This window comes from Pseudophryne corroboree, chromosome 2 (genome assembly GCF_028390025.1).
Source record: "Pseudophryne corroboree isolate aPseCor3 chromosome 2, aPseCor3.hap2, whole genome shotgun sequence".
Taxonomy (NCBI): domain Eukaryota; kingdom Metazoa; phylum Chordata; class Amphibia; order Anura; family Myobatrachidae; genus Pseudophryne; species Pseudophryne corroboree.
The window spans coordinates 993,513,511-993,529,363 of NC_086445.1; the positions used below are offsets into that span (position 1 = coordinate 993,513,511).

A 15,853-nucleotide genomic window follows, 5' to 3' on the forward strand; every position below is an offset into this window, starting at 1 on the left:
CATGAGAGATTTCAGTGCAGGTTATGGATGAACAGCTGCATCTCCACCTATAGCTACATGTTACTGATCTGCTCCCTCTCATCCGCGGAGCACTGGAGGCTGCTCCCTGCAGCGGGGTTACCCGGGGCTCAGCGCTTCAGCGCTGGCTGCTCAAATATTTTGCAGGTCAGCTAGTAATGCAGGAGATGTTTCACCCCCACGGCTACATATTGAGCCCCATGTGACTATATAAGTGGTCTCTTTCCTCAGTAATCTTGCTGTAGGTAGACGAAGAGCAAGAACTGAAGACTGAAAGCAGCAATAACCTGTATATGAAGCACCAGATATTATAATGCCCTGTATATGGATATTAGTGGAGTTTAAGTGTATTAGTGGTCACGGCTTAGTACATGCATGCAAAGAGAGGCAATCCATTTACCTTCCGAATCTCTGCGTGTTACCCCTGGGCTGGGAGGAGAGCCTGCACCTTATCAAAGAGAGAAAACACACTCAAGACACCAAGGACAGAAAGGACAACAGGTACAGAATGGCTGACAGGACAATAGCAAAGACAGCACTGATTACATCTCTGCAATGTATTCCCTTTTAATGAATTGGAACTGTGTTTCAATGGTCCATGTGTGCGAGTAAGGGGGACCTGCCTGCGCGTGGGGGTGGACCTGCCTGTGCATGAGGGGGGCAGCCTGCACGTGATGGGAGGGCCAGCCTGCGCCTAAGAGTCGGGGGGGAGTGCCAGCCTGCATGTGATGGGAGGGCCAGCCTGAATGGGGGGGGTGGAGGGGGGGGGGGGTTGCAGCCTGAGCCTGAGGGGGGGGGGGGGGGGGGAGGCCCCCTGCACCTGCTCGAGCCTGAGAGGGGGGGGGGGGGGGGTGGCGGGGGATTGAGGCCGCCTGTGCCCTTGGGGGGGAGTGAAGAGGCAGCCTGCGCCTGAGGGAGGGGGGGGGAGAGAGAGAGAGAGAGAGAGAGAGAGAGAGAGAGAGAGAGAGAGAGAGAGAGAGAGAGAGAGAGAGAGAGAGAGAGAGAGAGGAGGCAGCTTGCTCCTGAGGGGGGTGGGGGGAGGAGAAGGCAGCCTGCGTCTGAGGGTGGGGGGGCGGACGAGGCAGCCTGCGCCTGAGGAAGGGGGGGGAGAGGCAGTCTGCGCGCAAAGGGGGGCACAGCCTGCAAGTGAGGGCAGTATGCATTAAAGACACTTGTCTAGTGGGGCAGATACGACACACAAGACAATGTAATATTACAGACCACATGAATTACACAGAAGGTAGATAAGACACAGAAAGTGGGCTGCAGAGACACCATTTATAGCAGACACTGTCATTACCTCCAATCTCTTTCCTAGATGGTGCTGGGCTTCTAGCACCTTATCATGCCAAAGAGCAGCAGCAGCAGCAGCAGCAGGAAGAGAGTACATGAAAGAGTCAGCGTGACTAAGGTATAAGGTGACACTGCTGGAAACACTGCAGTCTGTGCAACATATCCATTACATCACACATACAGACCACAGCTACCGCATCTCTGATCAGAGATGCCCTGTGCCACACACGTTCCCCCCTCTCTGATCAGAGATGCCCTGTGCCACACACGTTCCCCCCTCTCTGATCAGCTATGCTCTGTGCCACACACGTTCCCCCCTCTCTGATCAGTGATGCTCTGTGCCACACACGTTCCCCCCTCTCTGATCAGTGATGCTCTGTGCCACACACGTCCCCCCCTCTCTGATCAGCGATGCCCTGTGCCACACACGTTCCCCCCTCTCTGATCAGCGATGCCATGTGCCACACACGTTCCCCCCTCTCTGATCAGAGATGCCCTGTGCCACACACGTTCCCCCCTCTCTGATCAGCTATGCTCTGTGCCACACACGTTCCCCCCTCTCTGATCAGAGATGCCCTGTGCCACACACGTCCCCCCCTCTCTGATCAGCGATGCCCTGTCCCACACACGTTCCCCCCTCTCTGATCAGCGATGCCCTGTGCCGCACACGTTCCCCCCTCTCTGATCAGCGATGCCATGTGCCACACACGTTCCCCCCTCTCTGATCAGCTATGCTCTGTGCCACACACGTTCCCCCCTCTCTGATCAGAGATGCCCTGTGCCACACACGTCCCCCCCTCTCTGATCAGCGATGCCCTGTGCCACACACGTTCCCCCCTCTCTGATCAGCGATGCCCTGTGCCACACACGTTCCCCCCTCTCTGATCAGCGATGCTCTGTGCCACACACATTCCCCCCTCTCTGATCAGTGATGCTCTGTGCCACACACATTCCCCCCTCTCTGATCAGTGATGCTCTGTGCCACACACGTTCCCCCCTCTCTGATCAGCGATGCTCTGTGCCACACATTACACGCTCTCTGATCAGCGATGCCCTGTGCCACACACGTTCCCCCCTCTCTGATCAGCTATGCTCTGTGCCACACACATTACACCCTCTCCGATCAGCTATGCCCTGTGCCACACACGTTCCCCCCCCTCTCTGATCAGCGATGCCATGTGCCACACGTTACACTCTCTCTGATCAGAGATGCCATGTGCCACACACATTACACCCTCTCTGATCAGCGATGCCCTGTGCCACACACATTACACCCTCTCTGATCAGCGATGCCCTGTGCCACACACATTACCCCCTCTCTGATCAGCAATGCTCTGTGCCACACACATTACCCCCTCTCTGATCAGCGATGCTCTGTGCCACACACATTACCCCCTCTCTGATCAGCGATGCCCTGTGCCACACACATTACCCCCTCTCTGTTCAGCGATGCTCTGTGCCACACACATTACCCCCTCTCTGATCAGCGATGCCCTGTGCCACACACGTTACACCCTCTCTGATCAGAGATGCCATGTGCCACACGTTACACCCTCTCTGATCAGCGATGCCCTGTGCCACACATATTACCCCCTCTCTGATCAGCGATGCCGTGTGCCACACACATTACCCTCTCTCTGATCAGCTGATGCTCTGTGCTACACACATTACCCCCTCTCTGATCAGCGATGCCCTGTACCACACGTTACCCCCTCTCTGATCAGCGATGCTCTGTGCTACACACATTACCCCCTCTCTGATCAGCGATGCCCTGTGCCACACACATTACCCCCTCTCTGATCAGCAATGCTCTGTGCCACACACATTACCCCCTCTCTGATCAGCGATGCTCTGTGCCACACACATTACCCCCTCTCTGATCAGCGATGCCCTGTGCCACACACATTACCCCCTCTCTGATCAGCGATGCTCTGTGCCACACACATTACCCCCTCTCTGATCAGCGATGCCCTGTGCCACACACATTACCCCCTCTCTGATCAGCAATGCTCTGTGCCACACACATTACCCCCTCTCTGATCAGCTGATGCTCTGTGCTACACACATTACCCCCTCTCTGATCAGCTGATGCTCTGTGCCACACACATTACACCCTCTCCGATCAGCTATGCCCTGTGCCACACACGTTCCCTCCCCTCTCTGATCAGCGATGCCATGTGCCACACGTTACACTCTCTCTGATCAGAGATGCCATGTGCCACACACATTACACCCTCTCTGATCAGCGATGCCCTGTGCCACACACATTACACCCTCTCTGATCAGCGATGCTCTGTGCCACACACATTACCCCCTCTCTGATCAGCGATGCCCTGTGCCACACACACATTACCCCCTCTCTGATCAGCAATGCTCTGTGCCACACACATTACCCCCTCTCTGATCAGCGATGCCCTGTGCCACACACATTACCCCCTCTCTGATCAGCGATGCTCTGTGCCACACACATTACCCCCTCTCTGATCAGCGATGCCCTGTGCCACACACATTACCCCCTCTCTGATCAGCAATGCTCTGTGCCACACACATTACACCCTCTCTGATCAGCTGATGCTCTGTGCTACACACATTACCCCCTCTCTGATCAGCTGATGCTCTGTGCCACACACGTTACACCCTCTCTGATCAGAGATGCCATGTGCCACACGTTACACCCTCTCTGATCAGCGATGCCCTGTGCCACACACATTACCCCCTCTCTGATCAGCGATGCCGTGTGCCACACACATTACCCTCTCTCTGATCAGCTGATGCTCTGTGCTACACACATTACCCCCTCTCTGATCAGCGATGCCCTGTACCACACGTTACCCCCTCTCTGATCAGCTGATGCTCTGTGCCACACACATTACCCCCTCTCTGATCAGCGATGCCCTGTGCCACACACATTACCCCCTCTCTGATCAGCGATGCTCTGTGCCACACACATTACCCCCTCTCTGATCAGCGATGCTCTGTGCCACACACATTACCCCCTCTCTGATCAGCTGATGCTCTGTGCTACACACGTTCCCCCCTCTGTGAACAGTGATGCCCTGTACCACACGTTACCCCCTCTCTGATCAGCGATGCTCTGTGCCAAACACGTTAACCCCTCTCTGATCAGCGATGCCCTGTGCCAAACACGTTACCCCCTCTCTGATCAGCTATGCCCTGTGCCAAACACGTTCCCCCCTCTCTGATCAGCGATGCTCTGTGCCAAACACGTTAACCCCTCTCTGATCAGCTGATGCTCTGTGCTACACACATTACCCCCTCTCTGATCAGCGATGCCCTGTACCACACGTTACCCCCTCTCTGATCAGCGATGCCCTGTGCCACACACATTACCCCCTCTCTGATCAGCGATGCCCTGTGCCACACACACAACCCTCTCTCTGATCAGCTGATGCTCTGTGCTACACACATTACCCCCTCTCTGATCAGCGATGCCCTGTACCACACGTTACCCCCTCTCTGATCAGCGATGCTCTGTGCCACACACATTACCCCCTCTCTGATCAGCTGATGCTCTGTGCCACACACATTACCCCCTCTCTGATCAGCGATGCCCTGTGCCACACACATTACCCCCTCTCTGATCAGCGATGCCCTGTGCCACACACACATTACCCCCTCTCTGATCAGCGATGCTCTGTGCCACACACATTACCCCCTCTCTGATCAGCTGATGCTCTGTGCCACACACATTACCCCCTCTCTGATCAGCGATGCTCTGTGCCACACACATTACCCCCTCTCTGATCAGCTGATGCTCTGTGCTACACACGTTCCCCCCTCTGAGATCAGTGATGCCCTGTACCACACGTTACCCCCTCTCTGATCAGCGATGCTCTGTGCCACACACATTACACCCTCTCTGATCAGCGATGCCCTGTGCCACACACGTTACCCTCTCTCTGATTAGCGATGCTCTGTGCCACACACGTTACACCTTCTCTGACCAGCGATGCCCTGTGCCACACACGTTACCCCCTCTCTGATCAGCGATGCTCTGTGCCACACACATTACCCCCTCTCTGATCAGCAATGCTCTGTGCCACACACGTTACCCCCTCTCTGATCAGCAATGCCCTGTACCACACGTTACCCCCTCTCTGATCAGCGATGCTCTGTGCCACACACGTTCCCCCCTCTCTGATCAGCGATGCTCTGTGCTACACATGTTACCCCCTCTCTGATCAGCGATGCTCTGTGCCACACACGTTACCCCCTCCCTGATCAGCGATGCTCTGTGCCACACACGTTAACCCCTCTCTGATCAGCGATGCCCTGTGCCACACACACAACCCTCTCTCTGATCAGCTGATGCTCTGTGCTACACACATTACCCCCTCTCTGATCAGCGATGCCCTGTACCACACGTTACCCCCTCTCTGATCAGCGATGCTCTGTGCCACACACGTTCCCCCCTCTCTGATCAGCGATGCTCTGTGTCAAACACGTTAACCCCTCTCTGATCAGCTGATGCTCTGTGCTACACACATTACCCCCTCTCTGATCAGCGATGCCCTGTACCACACGTTACCCCCTCTCTGATCAGCGATGCCCTGTGCCACACACATTACCCCCTCTCTGATCAGCGATGCCCTGTGCCACACACACAACCCTCTCTCTGATCAGCGATGCTCTGTACCACACGTTACCCCCTCTCTAATCAGCGATGCTCTGTGCCACACACGTTACCCCCTCCCTGATCAGCGATGCTCTGTGCCACACACGTTACCCCCTCTCTGATCAGTGATGCTCTGTGCCACACGTCACCCCCTCTCTGATCAGCGATGCTCTGTGCCACACACGTTACCCCCTCCCTGATCAGCGATGCTCTGTGCCACACACGTTACCCCCTCTCTGATCAGTGATGCTCTGTGCCACACACGTTTCCCCCTCTCTGATCAGTGATGCTCTGTGCCACACACGTTTCCCCCTCTCTGATCAGCGATGCTCTGTGCCACACACATTACCCCCTCTCTGATAAGCGATGCCCTGTGCCACACACATTACCCCCTTTCTGATCAGCTGATGCTCTGTGCCACACACATTACCCCCTCTCTGATCAGCGATGCCCTGTGCTACACACATTACCCCCTCTCTGATCAGCAATGCTCTGTGCCACACACATTACACCCTCTCTGATCAGCGATGCCCTGTGCTACACACATTACCCTCTCTGATCAGCAATGCTCTGTGCCACACACATTACCCCCTCTCTGATCAGCGATGCCCTGTGCCACACACATTACCCCCTCTCTGATCAGCAATGCTCTGTGCCATACACATTACACCCTCTTTGATTAGCGATGCCCTGTGCAACACACATTACCCCCTCTCTGATCAGCGATGCCCTGTGCCACACACATTACCCCCTCTCTGATCAGCAATGCTCTGTGCCACACACATTACCCCCTCTCTGATCAGCTGATGCTCTGATCACAGAGGGGGGAACGTGTGTAGCACAGAGCATCAGCTGATCAGAGAGGGGGTAATGTGTGTGGCACAGAGCATCGCTGATCAGAGAGGGGGTAATGTGTGTGGCACAGAGCATCAGCTGATCAGAGAGGGGGTAATGTGTGTGGCACAGAGCATCGCTGATCAGAGAGGGGGTAATGTGTGTGTGGCACAGGGCATCGCTGATCAGAGAGGGGGTAATGTGTGTGGCACAGGGCATCGCTGATCAGAGAGGGGGTAATGTGTGTGGCACAGAGCATCAGCTGATCAGAGAGGGGGTAATGTGTGTGGCACAGGGCATCGCTGATCAGAGAGGGGGTAATGTGTGTGGCACAGAGCATCAGCTGATCAGAGAGGGGGTAACGTGTGGTACAGGGCATCACTGATCACAGAGGGGGGAACGTGTGTAGCACAGTGATGCCCTGTACCACACGTTACCCCCTCTCTGATCAGCGATGCTCTGTGCCAAACACGTTAACCCCTCTCTGATCAGCGATGCCCTGTGCCAAACACGTTACCCCCTCTCTGATCAGCGATGCCCTGTGTCAAACACGTTCCCCCCTCTCTGACCAGCGATGCCCTGTGCCACACACATTACACCCTCTCTGATCAGCGATGCCCTGTGCCACACACGTTACCCCCTCTCTGATTAGCGATGCTCTGTGCCACACACGTTACACCTTCTCTGACCAGCGATGCCCTGTGCCACACACGTTACCCCCTCTCTGATCAGCGATGCTCTGTGCCACACACATTACCCCCTCTCTGATCAGCAATGCTCTGTGCCACACACGTTACCCCCTCTCTGATCAGCAATGCCCTGTACCACACGTTACCCCCTCTCTGATCAGCGATGCTCTGTGCCACACACGTTCCCCCCTCTCTGATCAGCGATGCTCTGTACCACACGTTACCCCCTCTCTGATCAGCGATGCTCTGTGCCACACACGTTACCCCCTCTCTGATCAGCGATGCTCTGTGCCACACGTCACCCCCTCTCTGATCAGCGATGCTTTGTGCCACACACGTTACCCCCTCCCTGATCAGCAATGCTCTGTGCCACACACGTTACCCCCTCTCTGATCAGTGATGCTCTGTGCCACACACGTTTCCCCCTCTCTGATCAGTGATGCTCTGTGCCACACACGTTTCCCCCTCTCTGATCAGCGATGCTCTGTGCCACACACATTACCCCCTCTCTGATAAGCGATGCCCTGTGCCACACACATTACACCCTTTCTGATCAGCTGATGCTCTGTGCCACACACATTACCCCCTCTCTGATCAGCGATGCCCTGTGCCACACACATTACCCCCTCTCTGATCAGCAATGCTCTGTGCCACACACATTACACCCTCTCTGATCAGCGATGCCCTGTGCCACACACGTTACCCCCTCTCTGATCAGGTGATGCTCTGTGCCACACACATTACCCCCTCTCTGATCAGCGATGCCCTGTGCCACACACATTACCCCCTCTCTGATAAGCGATGCCCTGTGCCACACACATTACCCCCTCTCTGATCAGCAATGCTCTGTGCCACACACATTACCCCCTCTCTGATCAGCGATGCCCTGTGCCACACACATGACCCCCTCTCTGATCAGCAATGCTCTGTGCCACACACATTACACCCTCTCTGATCAGCGATGCCCTGTGCCACACACATTACCCTCTCTCTGATCAGCTGATGCTCTGTGCTACACACATTACCCCCTCTCTGATCAGCGATGCCCTGTACCACACGATACCCCCTCTCTGATCAGCGATGCTCTGTGCTACACACATTACCCCCTCTCTGATCAGCGATGCCCTGTACCACACGTTACCCCCTCTCTGATCAGCGATGCCCTGTGCCACACACATTACCCCCTCTCTGATCAGCGATGCCCTGTGCCACACACACAACCCTCTCTCTGATCAGCTGATGCTCTGTGCTACACACATTACCCCCTCTCTGATCAGCGATGCCCTGTACCACACGTTACCCCCTCTCTGATCAGCTGATGCTCTGTGCTACACACATTACCCCCTCTCTGATCAGCGATGCCCTGTACCACACGATACCCCCTCTCTGATCAGCGATGCTCTGTGCCACACACATTACCCCCTCTCTGATCAGCTGATGCTCTGTGCCACACACGTTACACCCTCTCTGATCAGAGATGCAATGTGCCACACGTTACACCCTCTCTGATCAGCGATGCCCTGTGCCACACACATTACCCCCTCTCTGATCAGCGATGCCCTGTGCCACACACACATTACCCCCTCTCTGATCAGCGATGCCCTGTGCCACACACATTACCCTCTCTCTGATCAGCTGATGCTCTGTGCTACACACATTACCCCCTCTCTGATCAGCGATGCCCTGTACCACACGGTACCCCCTCTCTGATCAGCAATGCTCTGTGCCACACACGTTACCCCCTCTCTGATCAGCAATGCCCTGTACCACACGTTACCCCCTCTCTGATCAGCGATGCTCTGTGCCACACACCTTCCCCCCTCTCTGATCAGCGATGCTCTGTACCACACGTTACCCCCTCTCTGATCAGCGATGCTCTGTGCCACACACGTTACCCCCTCTCTGATCAGCGATGCTCTGTGCCACACGTCACCCCCTCTCTGATCAGCGATGCTCTGTGCCACACACGTTACACCCTCTCTGATCAGAGATGCCATGTGCCACACACATTACCCCCTCTCTGATCAGCGATGCCCTGTGCCACACACACACATTACCCCCTCTCTGATCAGCGATGCTCTGTGCCACACACATTACCCCCTCTCTGATCAGCGATGCTCTGTGCCACACACATTACCCCCTCTCTGATCAGCTGATGCTCTGTGCTACACACGTTCCCCCCTCTGTGATCAGTGATGCCCTGTACCACACGTTACCCCCTCTCTGATCAGCGATGCTCTGTGCCAAACACGTTACCCCCTCTCTGATCAGCGATGCCCTGTGCTAAACACGTTACCCCCTCTCTGATCAGCGATGCCCTGTGCCAAACACGTTCCCCCCTCTCTGATCAGCGATGCTCTGTGCCAAACACGTTAACCCCTCTCTGATCAGCTGATGCTCTGTGCTACACACATTACCCCCTCTCTGATCAGCGATGCCCTGTACCACACGTTCCCCCCCTCTCTGATCAGCGATGCCCTGTGCCACACACATTACCCCCTCTCTGATCAGCGATGCCCTGTGCCACACACATTACCCCCTCTCTGATCAGCTGATGCTCTGTGCTACACACATTACCCCCTCTCTGATCAGCGATGCCCTGTACCACACGATACCCCCTCTCTGATCAGCGATGCTCTGTGCCACACACATTACCCCCTCTCTGATCAGCTGATGCTCTGTGCCACACACATTACCCCCTCTCTGATCAGCGATGCCCTGTGCCACACATTACCCCCTCTCTGATCAGCGATGTCCTGTGCCACACACACATTACCCCCTCTCTGATCAGCGATGCTCTGTGCCACACACATTACCCCCTCTCTGATCAGCTGATGCTCTGTGCCACACACATTACCCCCTCTCTGATCAGCGATGCTCTGTGCCACACACATTACCCCCTCTCTGATCAGCTGATGCTCTGTGCTACACACGTTCCCCCCTGTGATCAGTGATGCCCTGTACCACATGTTACCCCCTCTCTGATCAGCGATGCTCTGTGCCAAACACGTTAACCCCTCTCTGATCAGCGATGCCCTGTGCCAAACACGTTACCCCCTCTCTGATCAGCGATGCCCTGTGTCAAACACGTTCCCCCCTCTCTGACCAGCGATGCCCTGTGCCACACACATTACACCCTCTCTGATCAGCGATGCCCTGTGCCACACACGTTACCCCCTCTCTGATTAGCGATGCTCTGTGCCACACACGTTACACCTTCTCTGACCAGCGATGCCCTGTGCCACACACGTTACCCCCTCTCTGATCAGCGATGCTCTGTGCCACACACATTACCCCCTCTCTGATCAGCAATGCTCTGTGCCACACACGTTACCCCCTCTCTGATCAGCAATGCCCTGTACCACACGTTACCCCCTCTCTGATCAGCGATGCTCTGTGCCACACACGTTCCCCCCTCTCTGATCAGCGATGCTCTGTACCACACGTTACCCCCTCTCTGATCAGCGATGCTCTGTGCCACACACGTTACCCCCTCTCTGATCAGCGATGCTCTGTGCCACACGTCACCCCCTCTCTGATCAGCGATGCTCTGTGCCACACACGTTACCCCCTCCCTGATCAGCGATGCTCTGTGCCACACACGTTACCCCCTCTCTGATCAGTGATGCTCTGTGCCACACACGTTTCCCCCTCTCTGATCAGTGATGCTCTGTGCCACACACGTTTCCCCCTCTCTGATCAGTGATGCTCTGTGCCACACACGTTTCCCCCTCTCTGATCAGCGATGCTCTGTGCCACACACATTACCCCCTCTCTGATAAGCGATGCCCTGTGCCACACACATTACCCCCTTTCTGATCAGCTGATGCTCTGTGCCACACACATTACCCCCTCTCTGATCAGCGATGCCCTGTGCCACACACATTACCCCCTCTCTGATCAGCGATGCCCTGTGCCACACACACATTACCCCCTCTCTGATCAGCGATGCCCTGTGCCACACACATTACCCTCTCTCTGATCAGCTGATGCTCTGTGCTACACACATTACCCCCTCTCTGATCAGTGATGCCCTGTACCACACGTTACCCCCTCTCTGATCAGCGATGCTCTGTGCTACACACATTACCCCCTCTCTGATCAGCGATGCCCTGTACCACACGTTACCCCCTCTCTGATCAGCAATGCTCTGTGCCACACACATTACCCTCTCTCTGATCAGCTGATGCTCTGTGCTACACACATTACCCCCTCTCTGATCAGCGATGCCCTGTACCACACGTTACCCCCTTTTTGATCAGTGATGCCCTGTGCCACACACATTACCCCCTCACTGATCAGCGATGCCCTGTGCCACACACATTACCCTCTCTCTGATCAGCTGATGCTCTGTGCTACACACATTACCCCCTCTCTGATCAGCGATGCCCTGTACCACACGTTACCCCCTCTCTGATCAGCGATGCTCTGTGCCACACACATTACCCCCTCTCTGATCAGCTGATGCTCTGTGCCACACACATTACCCCCTCTCTGATCAGCGATGCCCTGTGCCACACACATTACCCCCTCTCTGATCAGCGATGCCCTGTGCCACACACATTACCCTCTCTCTGATCAGCTGATGCTCTGTGCTACACACGTTCCCCCCTCTGTGATCAGCGATGCTCTGTGCCACACGTCACCCCCTCTCTGATCAGCGATGCTCTGTGCCACACACGTTACCCCCTCCCTGATCAGCGATGCTCTGTGCCACACACGTTACCCCCTCTCTGATCAGTGATGCTCAGTGCCACACACGTTTCCCCCTCTCTGATCAGTGATGCTCTGTGCCACACACGTTTCCCCCTCTCTGATCAGCGATGCCCTGTGCCACACACGTTACCCCCTCTCTGATCAATGATGCTCTGTGCCACACACGTTACCCCCTCTCTGATCAGCGATGCCCTGTGCCAAACACGTTACCCCCTCTCTGATCAGCGATGCCCTGTGCCAAACACGTTCCCCCCTCTCTGATCAGCGATGCTCTGTGCCAAACACGTTAACCCCTCTCTGATCAGCGATGCCCTGTGCCACACACGTTACCCCCTCTCTGATCAGCGATGCTCTGTGCCAAACACGTTACCCCCTCTCTGACCAGCGATGCCCTGTGCCACACACGTTACCCCTTCCCTGATCAGCGATGCTCTGTGCCACACACATTACCCCCTCCCTGATCAGCAATGCTCTGTGCCACACACGTTACCCCCTCTCTGATCAGCAATGCCCTGTACCACACGTTACCCCCTCTCTGATCAGTGATGCTCTGTGCCACACACGTTACCCCCTCTCTGATCAGCGATGCCCTGTACCACACGTTACCCCCTCTCTGATCAGCGATGCTCTGTGCCACACACGTTACCCCCTCTCTGAACAGCGATGCTCTGTGCCACACGTCACCCCCTCTCTGATCAGCGATGCTCTGTGCCACACACGTTACCCCCTCCCTGATCAGCGATGCTCTGTGCCACACACGTTACCCCCTCTCTGATCAGTGATGCTCTGTGCCACACACGTTACCCCCTCTCTGATCAGCAATGCCCTGTACCATACGTTACACCCTCTCTGATCAGCGATGCTCTGTGCCAGACTATCACTAGGTTTTATCTTACTCTGTGCCAGCAATGGGGAACTTTCAAATGAAGTGTGTATACTGAGCAACCAGCTGTACATGTACTAAATATACTGCAGAACACTATGATCAATGCTTGCCTAAGGTCCCACAGGAACTAAATAATTGCTCAAATAATCAGGTGTTTTCCGGTCTAGTCTGAACCAAACAATAGAGATCAGAAATAGGATCAAGTGAAATGCGTGAGATATATGTCACTACGTCAAACACAATCCTAGTTCAAAAACGTACATTAGCTGTAACATTACAGGTTTATATCAATATTATACATTACATAATATATTTATTTTGATTGTTACTTAAATTAGATAATTCCAAAAGAAGCGTAAAGGGAGAAGCAGAAGTTCTACATGGCTAGCTGGTATTACACTGGGCTGCTTCATGATGTTGTCTTACAGAACCAATCAGATCTACCCCAACGGCTATTTTCTTAAATGTTCTGCCACTTGGGTGGTAATGCAGATTTAGTGTACTTGGTTACTTTCTACAGAATTTGCTTAGAATGTACAGGGTATAGGTCCGTATTCAGCTTCAGTCGCAGTTTCTGCAATCTTAGCAGAAACTGCAACTGAAAAAATCTCAGCTGGGGTTCACCCATCACAGGGCAAGGCCGCGCAGCATGAGAAGGGCTGGCCCGCAATGCAATTCGCAGTCTAACTGTGATCGCATCACAATTAGATTGTGATCACATCAAAACTATGGTTGACCCCTGTCCTGGAGAATATTCAATAGATCTGTCACCCTTCTGTAATATCCTTATTTATATTAAGCCTTCAATCTTTTCTCCAATCAATTTCGAAGCGTACCCGTCTTGTTCGATAAAGCATTGTTTTTAAAGATATTGGGGGTCATTCTGACCCGATCGCACGCTGCTACGATCGCCTCTGCCTGATTGACAGGCAGAGGTGGTCGCTGGGCGAAGGAGGGGGGTGGAACGGCGGCGTTTGGCCGCCATTTCGTGGGCGCGGTCCGGCCAACGCAGGCGTGGCTGGACCGAACGGGGGGCAGGCCACAGCGGCTGCGTGACGTCACACGCAGCCGCTGCAGGCCGGGGAGCGATGAGTAGCTCCCGGCCAGCACGCTAAAGCTGCGCTGGGTCGGGAGCTACTCTTAAAGTGCAAAGGCATCGCCGCTGTGCGATGCCTTTGCACTTCTGCGAGGAAGGGGGGGAACCGGCACTGACATGCGGGGCGGGATAGCCCTGTACTGGGCGACCCCCCACATGTCAGTGTGAATGAACGTAGCTGTGCTAAATTTAGCACAGCTACGATCATCTCGGAATGACCCCCATTGCCTCCTTGAATATCCCAAGATCACCCTTTCTCTGCTGTGGAAGGGGGATCCTGTGGATCCCTTCAATATTCTGCTTTGCCCTATTTTACATAATTATGCATTACTGTACTGAATTTGCGATTCCACAATTTCTCCCTGTTTTTTTTTTTTTTTTTAAGTCCCTGCACATAACGGTGCATGTGTTACAGATTTCCTAGGTAGCGCACAGGTGGTGCTAATTATTTCACTTGTGATACTGAGGAGATCTGCAAAACATGCACTGTTAGGTGTCCCCGAGGACTGGAATTGGAAAACGCCGCCCTACGTGTTTGTTTTAACCCTTCTGTGATTATCAACCCTGCTGCAAATCACATGTGAATATTCTAGTAGGATTATGTTTTCTTTCCAGCTGTGACACCAGTTTCTTCATTTCACTCTAAAGCAATGTACGGACTCGAAAGTTGAATCATTAACCATTTAACGATCAATAATGAGAGATTACTGTGACGGTGCAGGCCGACAGATATGGCTTGCACTACTACAAGCTAAAATACTTACAGTATCTAGTTGTTACCTTAATATCATTCACTACTTGCGGCTCACCTGACGGCGGAGGGGGGCGCTGTGGCGGTGCTGGACGTGCCGGTGGAATGCCGGGTCTGGGAGGAGGTTGCCGTTTAGGTTCTAGACCCAGAGCTGCAGCCTCCTTCTGTTGTACTATTGGCTGGAAGTCCACCGGAGAACCTACTGACACATGCAGTTTTATCAGAACGTTAAACATTAAGATCTTAAAACAAGTCTTCTCCTCCCTCTTTTATAACCCTGTTCAGCAGGATAAGGTTATGGAAGCCCAATGAAAAGAACCAAAAAGTAATAAAGATTAAAGCTGGTTATACACCTATACAAATCATCAGGCCGATGCAGGAGCATTTGCAGATAAAACGCTTGTGGAAACGGTCGGATAGGGAGGTTACAAGATACACGTCTTCTGGGAAACGGTCGGATATGGAGGTTGCATCTTGTGTGCAGTTTTATATTTAAAATACCCGAGCTCCTAATACATTGAAAAACATTTATTAAAACTCTAAAAAGGAAGAGTGGAGGTGTTGACCCTAGCAACCAATCAGATTTTAGGTGTCAATTACCTGCTACATGCTTAAAAATAGTTACAATCTGATTGGTTGCTACGGGCAACACGACTCCTTAGGGCACTAAAGAAAAACTGACTGGCCTGGGCAGGGTATAGGGGAGAAGGAGCCTGATTTGTCCTTAAAGTTAACTTAAGTGCCCAGCCTCCTCCAGCACCAGCTATACCCCATTGCATTTCCAGTGTCCCCCATGGCTGAAAGAGATAACACATTCTTCATTCTGGTTCTCACACCCATGACACATACCTCCCGACATTGAGACAGTCCCGCTCACCAGGGTCTGTCCCACCACGGGCCGCAGTGTCCTGATGGCGGGAGGAGTGTTGGGGGG

At 54.0% G+C, this 15,853-nt stretch overlaps 1 protein-coding gene across 7 annotated transcripts in view; it reads right to left on the minus strand.

Moving 5' to 3' along the window:
• SYNJ1 (synaptojanin 1) overlaps positions 1–15,853 on the minus strand; it is a 153,265-nt gene that overhangs the window by 37,272 nt on the left and 100,140 nt on the right. For 5 of the 7 annotated variants that reach the window (XM_063956445.1, XM_063956446.1, XM_063956444.1 and 2 more), the window contains 3 exons: positions 14,978–15,118; positions 1,319–1,357; positions 419–466 (listed from right to left, as the gene is read on the minus strand). In XM_063956445.1, coding sequence (XP_063812515.1) covers positions 419–466; positions 1,319–1,357; positions 14,978–15,118 — 228 coding nt within the window. The remainder of the gene's footprint in view (positions 1–418; positions 467–1,318; positions 1,358–14,977; positions 15,119–15,853) is intronic. The other 2 variants (XM_063956448.1, XM_063956447.1) reach the window with 2 other exon arrangements.